The sequence below is a fragment of the Bombina bombina genome, chromosome 5 (assembly GCF_027579735.1).
Source record: "Bombina bombina isolate aBomBom1 chromosome 5, aBomBom1.pri, whole genome shotgun sequence".
Classification (NCBI taxonomy): domain Eukaryota; kingdom Metazoa; phylum Chordata; class Amphibia; order Anura; family Bombinatoridae; genus Bombina; species Bombina bombina.
This window is the reverse complement of record NC_069503.1, coordinates 935,960,335-935,974,458: the sequence shown is the minus strand read 5'-3', so window position 1 is coordinate 935,974,458 and position 14,124 is coordinate 935,960,335. Positions and strand designations below refer to the sequence as shown.

The 14,124-nt window shown below is 34.0% G+C and overlaps 1 protein-coding gene across 1 annotated transcript in view; it reads right to left on the bottom strand.

Annotated features, from left to right (window-relative positions):
• Positions 1-917: 917 nt before the first annotated feature.
• The window catches only part of KCNB2 (potassium voltage-gated channel subfamily B member 2), a 488,521-nt gene continuing 475,314 nt past the window's right edge, over positions 918-14,124 (bottom strand). The window contains exon 3 of the mRNA XM_053715124.1: positions 918-3,252. Within this exon, the coding sequence (XP_053571099.1) occupies positions 1,138-3,252 (2,115 nt within the window). The 3' untranslated portion in view covers positions 918-1,137. The remainder of the gene's footprint in view (positions 3,253-14,124) is intronic.

Genomic DNA, 14,124 nt, shown 5'->3' with positions numbered 1-14,124 from the left:
TGTTAGTCATGGACTAATCTTTTCTTTGAATGCATCATTCTATCTAGCATGTATTTAGTGTTTAATGTCCTTTAAACATGTTTTTGAAAAGGAAATGTGGAATGTTTCAATCAGCTTTACCATCAGAGAAAAACAATCATACAATTTTACACAACATTCAACATATAATTAGCTAGGTGTGATATTTCATGGTATTGGCACTATTTTTCTGTTGATCATAACTGTACTTTGGTATTTGACATTGGGACATTTTTATTATTAGTAACTTTTTGGCAAGTTTTATATGAAACATCAGTCTTTACACTTTCTAGTTATTAAATCTTGCCTATTTTTAGTTTATTTGTTTTTTGTTTGTTTAATTAAGAAATGCAAAAAAAAAAAAAAAAAAACGAAAGAAAAAAAACAACAACCCCAAAACAAGCTTTATACACAGCAACATCTGTAGTGATTTATAGCACAAAAAAATATATTCTCTCTGTTAAAACCAACAAATATTTCTAAACAGAAAGCTTGATATTTAAGATGCATAGCCTATCCAGAGCCGCAGAACTTCAACACAAGATCAGCTCACTGCAATGAAGTCATCTCCGGCACTGTACAGGTTAATGTCAAGGTTGCAATTTTTGCAACATAAGTCTTTACAAATCCTCCAAGCAGTATACTTTGAAGGAAGTACCTGTGCCCCATATATGGGATTTCAATACATACTATTAAAATCATAGTGCTTTCATCTCACTTATGTACATATATATTGACTTTCCAATATTTCGAAGCACCTCATTTCCCATATTTCTTAATGCATGCATTGACATTTAATCCTTTCTTGTGCAAATTCTACACGGCTTTGTAATGTTCTAAGACATATCTACAAATGTGGATTAACGAATCAAGAATGTCAGGCTTCTCAGTACACCAGCTCTCAATAGACCTTTCTTTATTACACACCGCTGTTGAATCATTTTATATTTTGTTACAAAAGGTAGTTCCTGTACTATTTAAACTAAACAATCCTTCATGCCATGCAAAATGAATAGTTTATATACTTCTTTGAGGCTTTTCTTATTTATTTTTTTAGTTCACAGGCGTTACCAACCTTAGTGCTTTTAAGAAAAAAGTCATTATTGCTTTTACAGCTAGTCACATGCTGGTTTCACGTGTTTGACAATACCCTGTTTCCCCAGTATCTGAGTGGATTTCGGGAATGGATAGGTGATTTTCCACTTTACTATCTTCCTGGTTATTGTCCTGCGTTGTGTCATCTGCTGCAAGATAAATGTCCTGAGTACAGTTTTGACTTATGTTTTTTGGTGGTGAGACTACCGCACTTTCAGCTGTTATGTGATTTCCATCAGATTTTTCCTCAATGCAGTTTGTCTTGATTTTCTCCTGAGTATCATTTTTTGTGCCACAAATTTGCAAGAAGTCTTCATCTTCTGTATCTATTTCAGTAAAACTGCTTCTCTTTTTTGAAGTGAGTGCAAAAAATTTTGGATTACGAGATGGAGATGTTTTGGGAAGTACATTTTGTCCTTCAGTTTGTGGCTTTGATGATTGGTCCTGGGCTGGAAAATCATGAAGGAAAAGTGTACTTAGTTGAAGATGGGTGTACAAAGGATGCTCTACTGTATTTACTGGTGTTGGACTTGTAATACTGGTTTGTGGTGGTTGGAAATTACCTTTTGTTTCTTTGAAGTTAACTTTCAAAGGTTTTGTTTTAAGTGGATTGTTAATGTTCAATGAACTTTGAGGACTTTCAATTTCATTCCCAGTTTGATCTTGCATAGAAATTTGAGGGTTTCCATTATCATTTTTCACAGTATTTTCAGATAACTTATATTCAAACGTTACATCTTTGGGAGCAAAACTTGTGTATTTTGAACGTGGCAAGAAATGAGAGACTTTAATGTTCTGACTACCTTCCTCAGACACAGTGTATGATGGGAACCTAATTTCAAGATGAGGGAATGGTGTGAGAGGAGATCTTTCTGTTTCAGTAAAATCTGTTGCACAACTTGTAAAGCTGTCAATGCTGGAAACACTTCTCATATCAGTTACTACATCCCTACGAGCTACCGAAAGTTGATTTCTATTTGAGGAAACCTCTTCCATTTCTATTTCTTCCTCATATGCTGGTGGGATAGCAGACTGTTCAATGTAGACTGAATTGACACTTGGATGTGACTGAGCTTTTGTTATTTCATTATAGAGCTCTTCTAGTTTTTGTGCACTGAGATGCTGAGGGCTAGAAGATGAATTGTTCAACAGTTCTTGTGAATCATGTTGACTAACCTCCTGATACTTATTGTCAAATGATTTGTTTGAGCTTGTTTCAGACATTGTCCTTCTTGCCCATTTCCATCGACTAGGAGATAAATGATTATCATTAGTTTTTTCTGTTTTACTAGTTTCCTCTCCTGTTTTATCTACAACAATATCGATCAGTTCCATGCTGCGAGCAAATGCATCTTTAAGATTCATGGACACAATACTTCCATTCCGTTTAGCTCTTTCAAGTGCCTCTCTCCTCTTTATTGCCTTTTCTTGCCTTTTCTGTTCCTTATAGAACTCTGAGAAATTATTTACAATAATTGGTATTGGTAATGCTATTACAAGTACTCCAGCAATGCAACAAAGTCCCCCAACTATTTTACCCAATAATGTTTTAGGGTAAATGTCTCCATAGCCAACAGTGGTCATTGTTATGGTAGCCCACCAAAATGATGCGGGTATACTAGTAAACTTTGTTGCATCCTCATCTTTTTCAGCAAAGAAAACTAAACTGGAAAATATCATAATTCCCATTGCTAAAAATAATATCAATAATCCCAGTTCATTATAACTCCTTCTAAGAGTAAACCCTAGAGACTGAAGGCCAGTTGAATGTCTGGCTAGCTTCAGGATACGCAGTATCCTCATAATACGGAATATTTGAACAACGCGTCTAACATTTTGAAATTGAAGAACACTTTTGTTTGATTCTGTCAGGAAAATGGTGACATAGTAGGGTAAGATGGCCAATAAATCGATGATGTTCAATGGGCCCTTAAAAAACTTCCATTTATTTGGTGAAGAAAGAAAACGCAAAAGATACTCCATTGTGAACCAGGCAATACATACAGCTTCAACATGAGCAAGCTGAGGGTTGTCATTTGGTTGTCCAAATTCATCTGTTTCTTGCAACTCAGGTAGTGTGTTCAGTGATAATGCAATTGTTGATAGAACAATAAATAAGATCGATATGATTGCCAATATCTGAAACAAGAAAACAAAATACGGGTTAGTAATATTATTCCTTATTATATTTATTTATGTCAGATGCAAGAATAACAAGAACAGTAATCTAGTAAATTCTCAAATTATTTTCATATCATATGGAATGCTATTGCCTTAAAAAGGTATCACTACATAATTCTCTAATTTAAGAGTCATTAAAAACGCTTTTGTCTTAAAATATACTTTGTCCTATTCTCCCTAGAAAGGCCACAAAGCAAAATCTGTAACCTGGGTTTTCAAAAATCTTCAAATCATGCATGCAGTTTTAATAAAGTTTTCACATTACTTCTGTTATTAAATTTACTTTGTTCTCATGCTATCTACTGTTGAAAAGTATACTAGCTGGTAACTGATGGCTACACACTTATGCCTCATTGGCTCATCAGATGTGTTCTGTTAGGTCTCTTTGCAGGGGTAAAACATACAGCTATATGCAAGCAACAGGGCAATAATAAAATACTCTAATACATTATATTAGATTTAATTTATTTTTTGCACTTATATCATATCCCTTTAATATCCTTTTAAAGGAGCAGTTTATAATTTATATGAAAGAGCAGTATTTAAACAGAATTTCTTGCCTTAATAAATGTGAAGTGAAAAGCTATTTATGCCATTCTAATGCTAATTGGATGATAGATGCTTATAACTGTTTGGTACTTGTATGTGTGTGTGTGTGCATGCGTGTGAGTGTGTATATTTATTTGTGTGTGTGTGCCTGAATATGCATGTGTGTGTGTGATTATGTGTGTACGTGTGCATGCATATGTGTGTGTGTGTACATGCATACGTGTGTGTGTTTGCATGCACATGTGTGTGTTTGGGTGTGCATGTATATGTGTGTGTACATGCATATGTGTGTGTGTGTGTTTGCATGCACATGTGTGTGTGTGTTTATGTGTGAGTATGTGTGTGTACAAAAATATGTGTGTGTGTTTGCATGGACACGTGTGTGTTTGTGTGTGCTTGCATATGTGTGTTTGTGTATGTGTATGTGAGTGTGTGCGTATGCATATGTGTGTTTGTGTATGTGTATGTGAGTATGTATGTGTTCATGCATATGTGTGTATATGCATATGTGTGTGTATGCATATGTGTGTGTGTATGCAAATGTGTGTTTGTATGCATGTGTGAGTGTATGCATATGTGAGTGTGTATGCATATGTGCGTGGGGGGGTGTATGTATGTATATGTGTGTGTGCATGTGTGTGTATGTATATATATATATATATATATATATATGTGTATATATATATATATATATATATATATGTATGTGTATATATATATATATGCACACTGTTGTTGAATTTCACTCTAATGCAAAAAACAACCTGAATCTCATAAATAAAATATACTTTTATTTTTAGAGGAAAAGATGTTAAAATTAAAAAAAAAAGTGTTTAAAACATTTGCATAAAACAGATCTTCAGTCAAGCTTGTGTTCCAGCTGAATAGAAGCATAACTTACATGTACAGGGTCTAATTGCAGAGTTTACAGTTATTATTGCAGTTTCCTGCCTACTGGGGAGACTTAAGACACAGCAGTAACAAGATGCTAATATACGAAAGACAGATCAATAAGTCTCCTAGATTTGTATAGTTTAACAGCAGCAGCATGCACAAAATTATGGCTAAGCATTGGAAAACATAATTAAATGTATTATATTTCTGAGAGTCAGTTAAGTAGATAGGAAGAATTAAAGTCTTTTAGAAAAATATACAATAGTAACTCTTAAAGAAAAGAATGATGATAAAATTACATTGTAAATAGAAACTGTTTTATGGCTATATCACTGAAGGGGGCACTGTACATAATACTAATTTCAGATATACAATGAAGCATTTTCTAAAAATCTCAATGTTACCACCTTCAACATCCACTCATTCATATAATGAACCACTAACATAAGTGCTACTAAGGACAGTGTTTGATATTTTCAATATGCTTACGAGACTCAAGTTACATGATTAATCAAGAATTTAACCTGTTATCTGGACACGTATACACAGCACATATTCCTGGTCTTTAAAGGGACAGTATACACCAATTTTCATATACTGTAAGTGCATGTAATAGACACTACTATAAAGAATAATATGCACAGATACTGATATGAAAATCCAGTATAAAACCGTTTAAAAACTTACTTAGAAGCTTCCAGTTTAGCTCTATTTAAAAGGTTACTCGAACACCGACTGCAAGTGGGAAATATCAGACCCTCCCCCTCCCCCTTCATTTGCATATGAAAAGACCCTTTACGGAAACAGAAGCAAGCTGGAGTAGGTATACGTCGGGGGCTTGGTTAGGAGTCTGAAAATCAGAGCAATGCTATTTAAAAATAAGCAAAACTATACATAAAAAAAAAAAAAAACTGTATGGGCTATATAAATGGATCATCTACAAAACATTTATGCAAAAAAAAATCTAGTCTCTAATGTCCCTTTAAGGATCACGGCACAGAAATTTAGCAGATTTGGGACTCGCTTTATGAAGCAGCGAAAGATGCTTAGTAGGCCCATCGCTTGAGGCTCGCCAAAAACGGAAGTTAATAAGCAGAGGTTATAAGATCCGGATGATTGACAGCCCCTGCTAGCGGCCGATTGGCCACCAGTGAGCAGGGGAAAGCATTGCACAAGCATTTCACTAGAAATGCTTGTGCAATGATACATGCTGACATTTAGCAATGTTGACCGGACATGATTCGCTGTAGTAAACCCCTTGGACTATTTCTTAATAGACTAGGTCACGTTGCATTTGCAGGGAAACAATCTGCTCCATACCTTAAACTGTGCTGCCCTGACAGCCCCCTGAACCAATCAGTGAGGCTATAATGTAAACAGTACATCAAAAAAACAAACTAAAACTTTGCATTGTAATGTATAACCTGCTTTTTACAATATATTACTCATATAGTACTGTAAACTATTGCTATCAGAAGCATGCACACATATTCTGCACATGCTCCATGCACCAGCATGCAAACACAGCACCAGAGACTTGGTGGTGGATTAAATGGCTTAAATTAAAGGGACATGACCGTCAAAACATTTAAATGACGTTCTAAATGAATTATACTATCAAATGGGCATCACTCTCTTGGTTTATTTGCTTTTGTGGTTTTGTTGAAGGGAATACTTAGGTAGGCTCAGGAGTGTGCATGTCTCTTAAGCACTTTATGGCAGCAGTGTTTTGTAACATTGTTATACACACTCTGGTGCTCTCTAGTGCTAAACATGATATTACATATACATTGTTATACACACTCTGGCGCTCTCTAGTGCTAAACATTATATTACATATACATTGTTATACACACTCTGGCGCTCTCTAGTGCTAAACATTATATTACATATACATTGTTATGCACACTCTGGCGCTCTCTAGTGCTAAACATTATATTACATATACATTGTTATACACACTCTGGCGCTCTCTAGTGCTAAACATTATATTACATATACATTGCTATACACACTCTGGTGCTCTCTAGTGCTAAACATTATATTACATATACATTGTTATACACACTCTGGTGCTCTCTAGTGCTAAATATTATATTACATATACATTGTTATACACACTCTGGTGCTCTCTAGTGCTAAACATTATATTACATATACATTGTTATACACACTCTGGCGCTCTCTAGTGCTAAACATTATATTACAAATACATTGTTATGCACACTCTGGTACTCTCTAGTGCTAAACATTATATTACATATACATTGTTATGCACACTCTGGCGCTCTCTAGTGCTAAACATTATATTACATATACATTGTTATACACACTCTGGTACTCTCTAGTGCTAAACATGATATTACATATACATTGTTATACACACTCTGGCACTCTCTAGTGCTAAACATTATATTACATATACATTGCTATACACACTCTGGTGCTCTCTAGTGCTAAACATGATATTACATATACATTGTTATACACACTCTGGCGCTCTCTAGTGCTAAACATTATATTACATATACATTGTTATGCACACTCTGGTACTCTCTAGTGCTAAACATTATATTACATATACATTGCTATACACACTCTGGCGCTCTCTAGTGCTAAACATTATATTACATATACATTGTTATACACACTCTGGTGCTCTCTAGTGCTAAACATTATATTACATATACATTGTTATACACACTCTGGTACTCTCTAGTGCTAAACATGATATTACATATACATTGTTATACACAGTCTGGTACTCTCTAGTGCTAAACATTATATTACATATACATTGTTATACACACTCTGGTACTCTCTAGTGCTAAACATTATATTACATATACATTGCTATACACACTCTGGTACTCTCTAGTGCTAAACATTATACTACATATACATTGCTATACACACTCTGGTGCTCTCTAGTGCTAAACATTATATTACATATGCATTGTTATACACACTCTGGTGCTCTCTAGTGCTAAACATTATATTACATATACATTGCTATACACACTCTGGTGCTCTCTAGTGCTAAACATTATATTAAATATACATTGTTATGCACACTCTGGTGCTCTCTAGTGCTAAACATTATATTACATATACATTGTTATACACACTCTGGTGCTCTCTAGTGCTAAACATTATATTACATATACATTGTTATACACAGTCTGGTGCTCTCTAGTGCTAAACATTATATTACATATACATTGTTATACACACTCTGGCGCTCTCTAGTGCTAAACATTATATTACATATACATTGTTATACACTCTCTAGTGCTAAACATTATATTACATATACATTGTTATACACACTCTGGTACTCTCTAGTGCTAAACATTATATTACATATACATTGTTATACACACTCTGGCGCTCTCTAGTGCTAAACATTATATTACATATACATTGTTATACACACTCTGGCGCTCTCTAGTGCTAAACATTATATTACATATACATTGTTATGCACACTCTGGCGCTCTCTAGTGCTAAACATTATATTACATATACATTGTTATACACACTCTGGCGCTCTCTAGTGCTAAACATTATATTACATATACATTGCTATACACACTCTGGTGCTCTAGTGCTAAACATTATATTACATATACATTGTTATACACAGTCTGGTGCTCTCTAGTGCTAAACATTATATTACATATACATTGTTATACACACTCTGGTGCTCTCTAGTGCTAAACATTATATTACATATACATTGTTATACACACTCTGGTGCTCTCTAGTGCTAAACATTATATTACATATACATTGTTATACACACTCTGGCGCTCTCTAGTGCTAAACATTATATTACATATACATTGTTATACACACTCTGGCGCTCTCTAGTGCTAAACATTATATTACATATACATTGTTATACACTCTCTGGTGCTCTCTAGTGCTAAACATTATATTACATATACATTGCTATACACACTCTGGTACTCTCTAGTGCTAAACATTATATTACATATACATTGCTAAACACACTCTGGTACTCTCTAGTGCTAAACATTATATTACATATACATTGTTATGCACACTCTGGGGCTCTCTAGTGCTAAACATTATATTACATATACATTGTTATACACAGTCTGGTGCTCTCTAGTGCTAAACATGATATTACATATACATTGTTATACACTCTCTAGTGCTAAACATTATATTACATATACATTGTTATACACACTCTGGTACTCTCTAGTGCTAAACATTATATTACATATACATTGTTATACACACTCTGGTACTCTCTAGTGCTAAACATTATATTACATATACATTGTTATACACAATCTGGCGCTCTCTAGTGCTAAACATTATATTACATATACATTGCTATACACACTCTGGTACTCTCTAGTGCTAAACATTATATTACATATACATTGTTATGCACACTCTGGGGCTCTCTAGTGCTAAACATTATATTACATATACATTGTTATACACAATCTGGCGCTCTCTAGTGCTAAACATTATATTACATATACATTGTTATACACACTCTGGCGCTCTCTAGTGCTAAACATTATATTACATATACATTGCTATACACACTCTGGTGCTCTCTAGTGCTAAACATTATATTACATATACATTGTTATACACACTTTGGCGATCTCTAGTGCTAAACATTATATTACATATACATTGCTATACACACTCTGGTGCTCTCTAGTGCTAAACATTATATTACATATACATTGCCATACACACTCTGGTGCTCTCTAGTGCTAAACATTATATTACATATACATTGTTATACACACTCTGGCGCTCTCTAGTGCTAAACATTATATTACATATACATTGCTATACACACTCTGGTGCTCTCTAGTGCTAAACATTATATTACATATACATTGTTATACACACTCTGGGGCTCTCTAGTGCTAAACATTATATTACATATACATTGTTATGCACACTCTGGGGCTCTCTAATGCTAAACATTATATTACATATACATTGTTATACACACTCTGGTGCTCTCTAGTGCTAAACATTATATTACATATACATTGTTATGCACACTCTGGGGCTCTCTAGTGCTAAACATTATATTACATATACATTGTTATACACACTTTGGCGCTCTCTAGTGCTAAACATTATATTACATATACATTGCTATACACACTCTGGTGCTCTCTAGTGCTAAACATTATATTACATATACATTGCTATACACACTCTGGCGCTCTCCAGTGCTAAACATTATATTACATATACATTGTTATACACACTCTGGTGCTCTCTAGTGCTAAACATTATATTACATATACATTGCTATACACACTCTGGTGCTCTCTAGTGCTAAACATTATATTACATATACATTGTTATACACACTCTGGCGCTCTCTAGTGCTAAACATTATATTACATATACATTGTTATACACACTCTGGTACTCTCTAGTGCTAAACATTATATTACATATACATTGTTATACACACTCTGGCGCTCTCTAGTGCTAAACATTATATTACATATACATTGTTATACACAGTCTGGTGCTCTCTAGTGCTAAACATTATATTACATATACATTGTTATACACACTCTGGCGCTCTCTAGTGCTAAACATTATATTACATATACATTGTTATACACACTCTGGGGCTCTCTAGTGCTAAATATTATATTACATATACATTGTTATACACACTCTGGTGCTCTCTAGTGCTAAACATGATATTACATATACATTGTTATACACAGTCTGGTGCTCTCTAGTGCTAAACATTATATTACATATACATTGTTATACACTCTCTAGTGCTAAACATTATATTACATATACATTGTTATACACATTCTGGCGCTCTCTAGTGCTAAACATTATATTACATATACATTGCTATACACACTCTGGTACTCTCTAGTGCTAAACATTATATTACATATACATTGTTATACACACTCTGGCGCTCTCTAGTGCTAAACATTATATTACATATACATTGTTATGCACACTCTGGTGCTCTCTAGTGCTAAACATTATATTACATATACATTGTTATACACACTCTGGCGCTCTCTAGTGCTAAACATGATATTACATATACATTGTTATACACACTCTGGTGCTCTCTAGTGCTAAACATTATATTACATATACATTGTTATACACACTCTGGTACTCTCTAGTGCTAAACATTATATTACATATACATTGTTAAGAATATTGTTCTAAGCACACCCAACCTATAGTGGCCAGAAAATGTGCAGGAAACGAGGAGAAGGAAGTAAGTTTGATAATTGAAGTAAATTGGAACGCTTTTAAAATGCTTTATCTGAATCATGAAAGATTAATTTTGACTTTCATGTTCCTTTAAGTAATCTCTTACATGATACACACTTTCTGTGTAGGTGCAGTGTTTAATGAGGATGCATGGGGCATATGCACCATATGTGCATATACTGCTGAAAGTGATAGCTTTTACAAGGAGCATGTTTCCTAATACATATTGTATATTGCAAAATTTCCTCTATTAAAAGTTGAAATGTACATTTCAGTTTCAAATTATATGTCCCTTTAAAGGGTCATGAAACCTAAAATGTCCCTTTCATTATTCAGCTACAGCATACCATTTTAAACAACTTTCTAATTTACTTCTATTAGCTAATTTTCTTTGTTCTCTTCATATCCCTTGTTGAAAAGCATCCATATTTACTCTATGGATCTTGGAGCTAGCTGCAGATTGATGGCTGCATATATATGCCTTGTGTTATTGACCTACCAATGCGTTCAGCTACTGTAGCTTCCAGTAGTTTGTTGCTGCTCCTTCAATAAAGGATACCAAGAGAAAGAAGCAAAATTGATAATGGAAGTAAACTGGAATTTTTTTTTAAACGTGTGCTCTATTTGAGCCAACAAAGAAAAATATTGGGTTTCATGTTCCTTTAAAGGGACATTAAACCCAATTTTTTTCTTTCATGATTCAGATAGAGAATACCATTTTAAACAACTTTCTAATTTACTTCTATTATCTAATTTGCTTCATTCTCTTGATATTCTTTCCTGAAAAGCATATCTAGATAGGCTTATTAGCTTCTGATTGGTGGCTGCACATAGATGCCTCCTGTGATTGGCTGCCCGTGTGCATTGCTATTTCTTTAACAAAGGATATCTAAAGAATGAAGCCAATTAGACAATATAAGTAAATTGGAATGTTGTTTAAAATTGTATTATCTGTCTGAATTATGAAAGAAAGATTTTGGGTTTAGTGTCCCTTTAACTGTTTATCTTTCTTTCGAAGACTATGGTTCTATTTATTAATTCATGTTTGCACTGATACTTAGTAAGCTATGACATGCACTGATAAATGTTTTCTGTTTATGCAAATGTCTGTAAAATATGAATTAAAGATTAATTGTATGATTTGACCATTGAATACGGGTTGGAAAACATAACTACTGGTCAAGGGAGAAAAGTTACTAGTCCAGTGACAAAAAGTTACCAGGCCATTCAATGTTAAAGATAGTTAAAAAAAGAAAGAACAAATAAAAATTCCTAACTTGTCCAGTGAAATTTTAGCTATAAATTTTGTGATATGTCAGAACATTTTTTCTTCTTTTTCTTTTTTTTTGGTCATATTTGTTATTGCCTATGGTGTTGGGGTAGAGGGTTTTCTCTGCGCTAGGTCAGTTTTAAAATGAATGTGGTTTACAGACATGAGCTCCCAAAAAGCATTAACTTACACACTAAACAATTAACTTTTTTAAACTAAGTATAATTTGCAATTTTTTATTTGTGTTAAAAGCTTGGAACATAATTAGGAAATGAAGAATTTTAACCTATTGTCCTATTCCCTAATGTTCATTTTTAATTTAAAAGTGCGTTCTTATAAATTATCACAAAAAAGAGGATATTTAACTGCTATGATGTTAGGAACAACAGGAAATAATTACAAATAGTAATTAATTGGATTATCAATTTAAGTATATTAATTTCCCTGTATTAATAAATTTAGACTAGCACGTAAAGGGACACTCAAGTCAAAATTAAACTTTCATGATTCAGCTAGAGCATGCAGTTTTAAACAACTTTCCAATTTACTTCCATTAACAAAATGTGCACAGTCTTTTTATACGTACGTATTTGTGATTGGCTGATGGCTGTCACATGATCCAGTGGAAGTGGAAATAGACATAACTTTGAAATTTGTAAGAAAAATAATCTACTCATTTGAAATTTAGACTAAGGGGTTGATTTATCAAGCAGTAGATGCTACAATTTACCCCCGAAGTTTCAGGTCCGCCTGAAATTTAAAGGGACATGAAACCCAAAAATTTTCTTTCAGAATTTAGGTACAGTAGAACTTACAATTTTAAACAACTTTCCAGTTTACGTCTAATGTCAAATTGTGTTCATTCTCTTGGTATCATTTGTTGAAGGATCAGAAATGCACTACTGGTTTCTAACTGACCACATGGGTGAGTCTATGACAATCGATATATGACTTTACTGTCCCTTTAAGTTAAGAAGCAGCGGTCATAAGACCGCTGCTCCTTAACTCATCTGCCACTTCTGAGGTGGCGGACAGCAATCATCCTGATCAGATACGATTGCTATGATTGACACCCCCTGCTAGTAGCCGATTGGCCGCAAATGTGCAGGGGGGCGGCATTGCACAAGCATTTAATTCGAAATGCTTGTAGAATGTTAAATGCAGACAGCGTATGCTGTCGGCATTTAGCGATGTCGGGCGGACATGATCCGCTAAAAATAATCATGTCCGTCCAACATATGATAAATCTACCCCTAAGTGCTATTGCATTGTCTTGTTATCATGCATTTGTTGATTATGCAAATCTACTGTTTTTACTGGTCCAGAAGTGTTATGTATTTGTATAAATCATAAACTGAACAAATCACTGTAAAAATAAAAATAAACAAATAGCAAAAACTGCATAACCAATTCTAGTAATCTGATGATCGGTGGCTTCATTCATAAGCCTCTTGTTATTGGCTCGCCAGATGAGTTCAGGTAGCTCAAAGTAGGGCATTGCTGCTTTAAAATTAAGTTTTCATAGATTACAAGTGAAGCACAAAATATTAGCACTAACAGCTCTTAAGTTAAATGAATAGCACTCCTATTCTTGCACTCGTGTTACAAATTGAAAATAAAAAGTTAGCTTGCGATTGAAAGACTTAGGCGCGCCAACATCAGGAGGTCAGATAGTGGGACCGCACTAATGCCCTTTCCCAATAGACTTCTATGGGGAGCTCTACAAAAGCCTCTTCTGACTTTCGCTCATGTGCTAATCTTTACTTAGAAGAAAATATTTAAAATATATATCTATAGCTATATATTTATATGAGTGTGTATATGTATATATATATGTA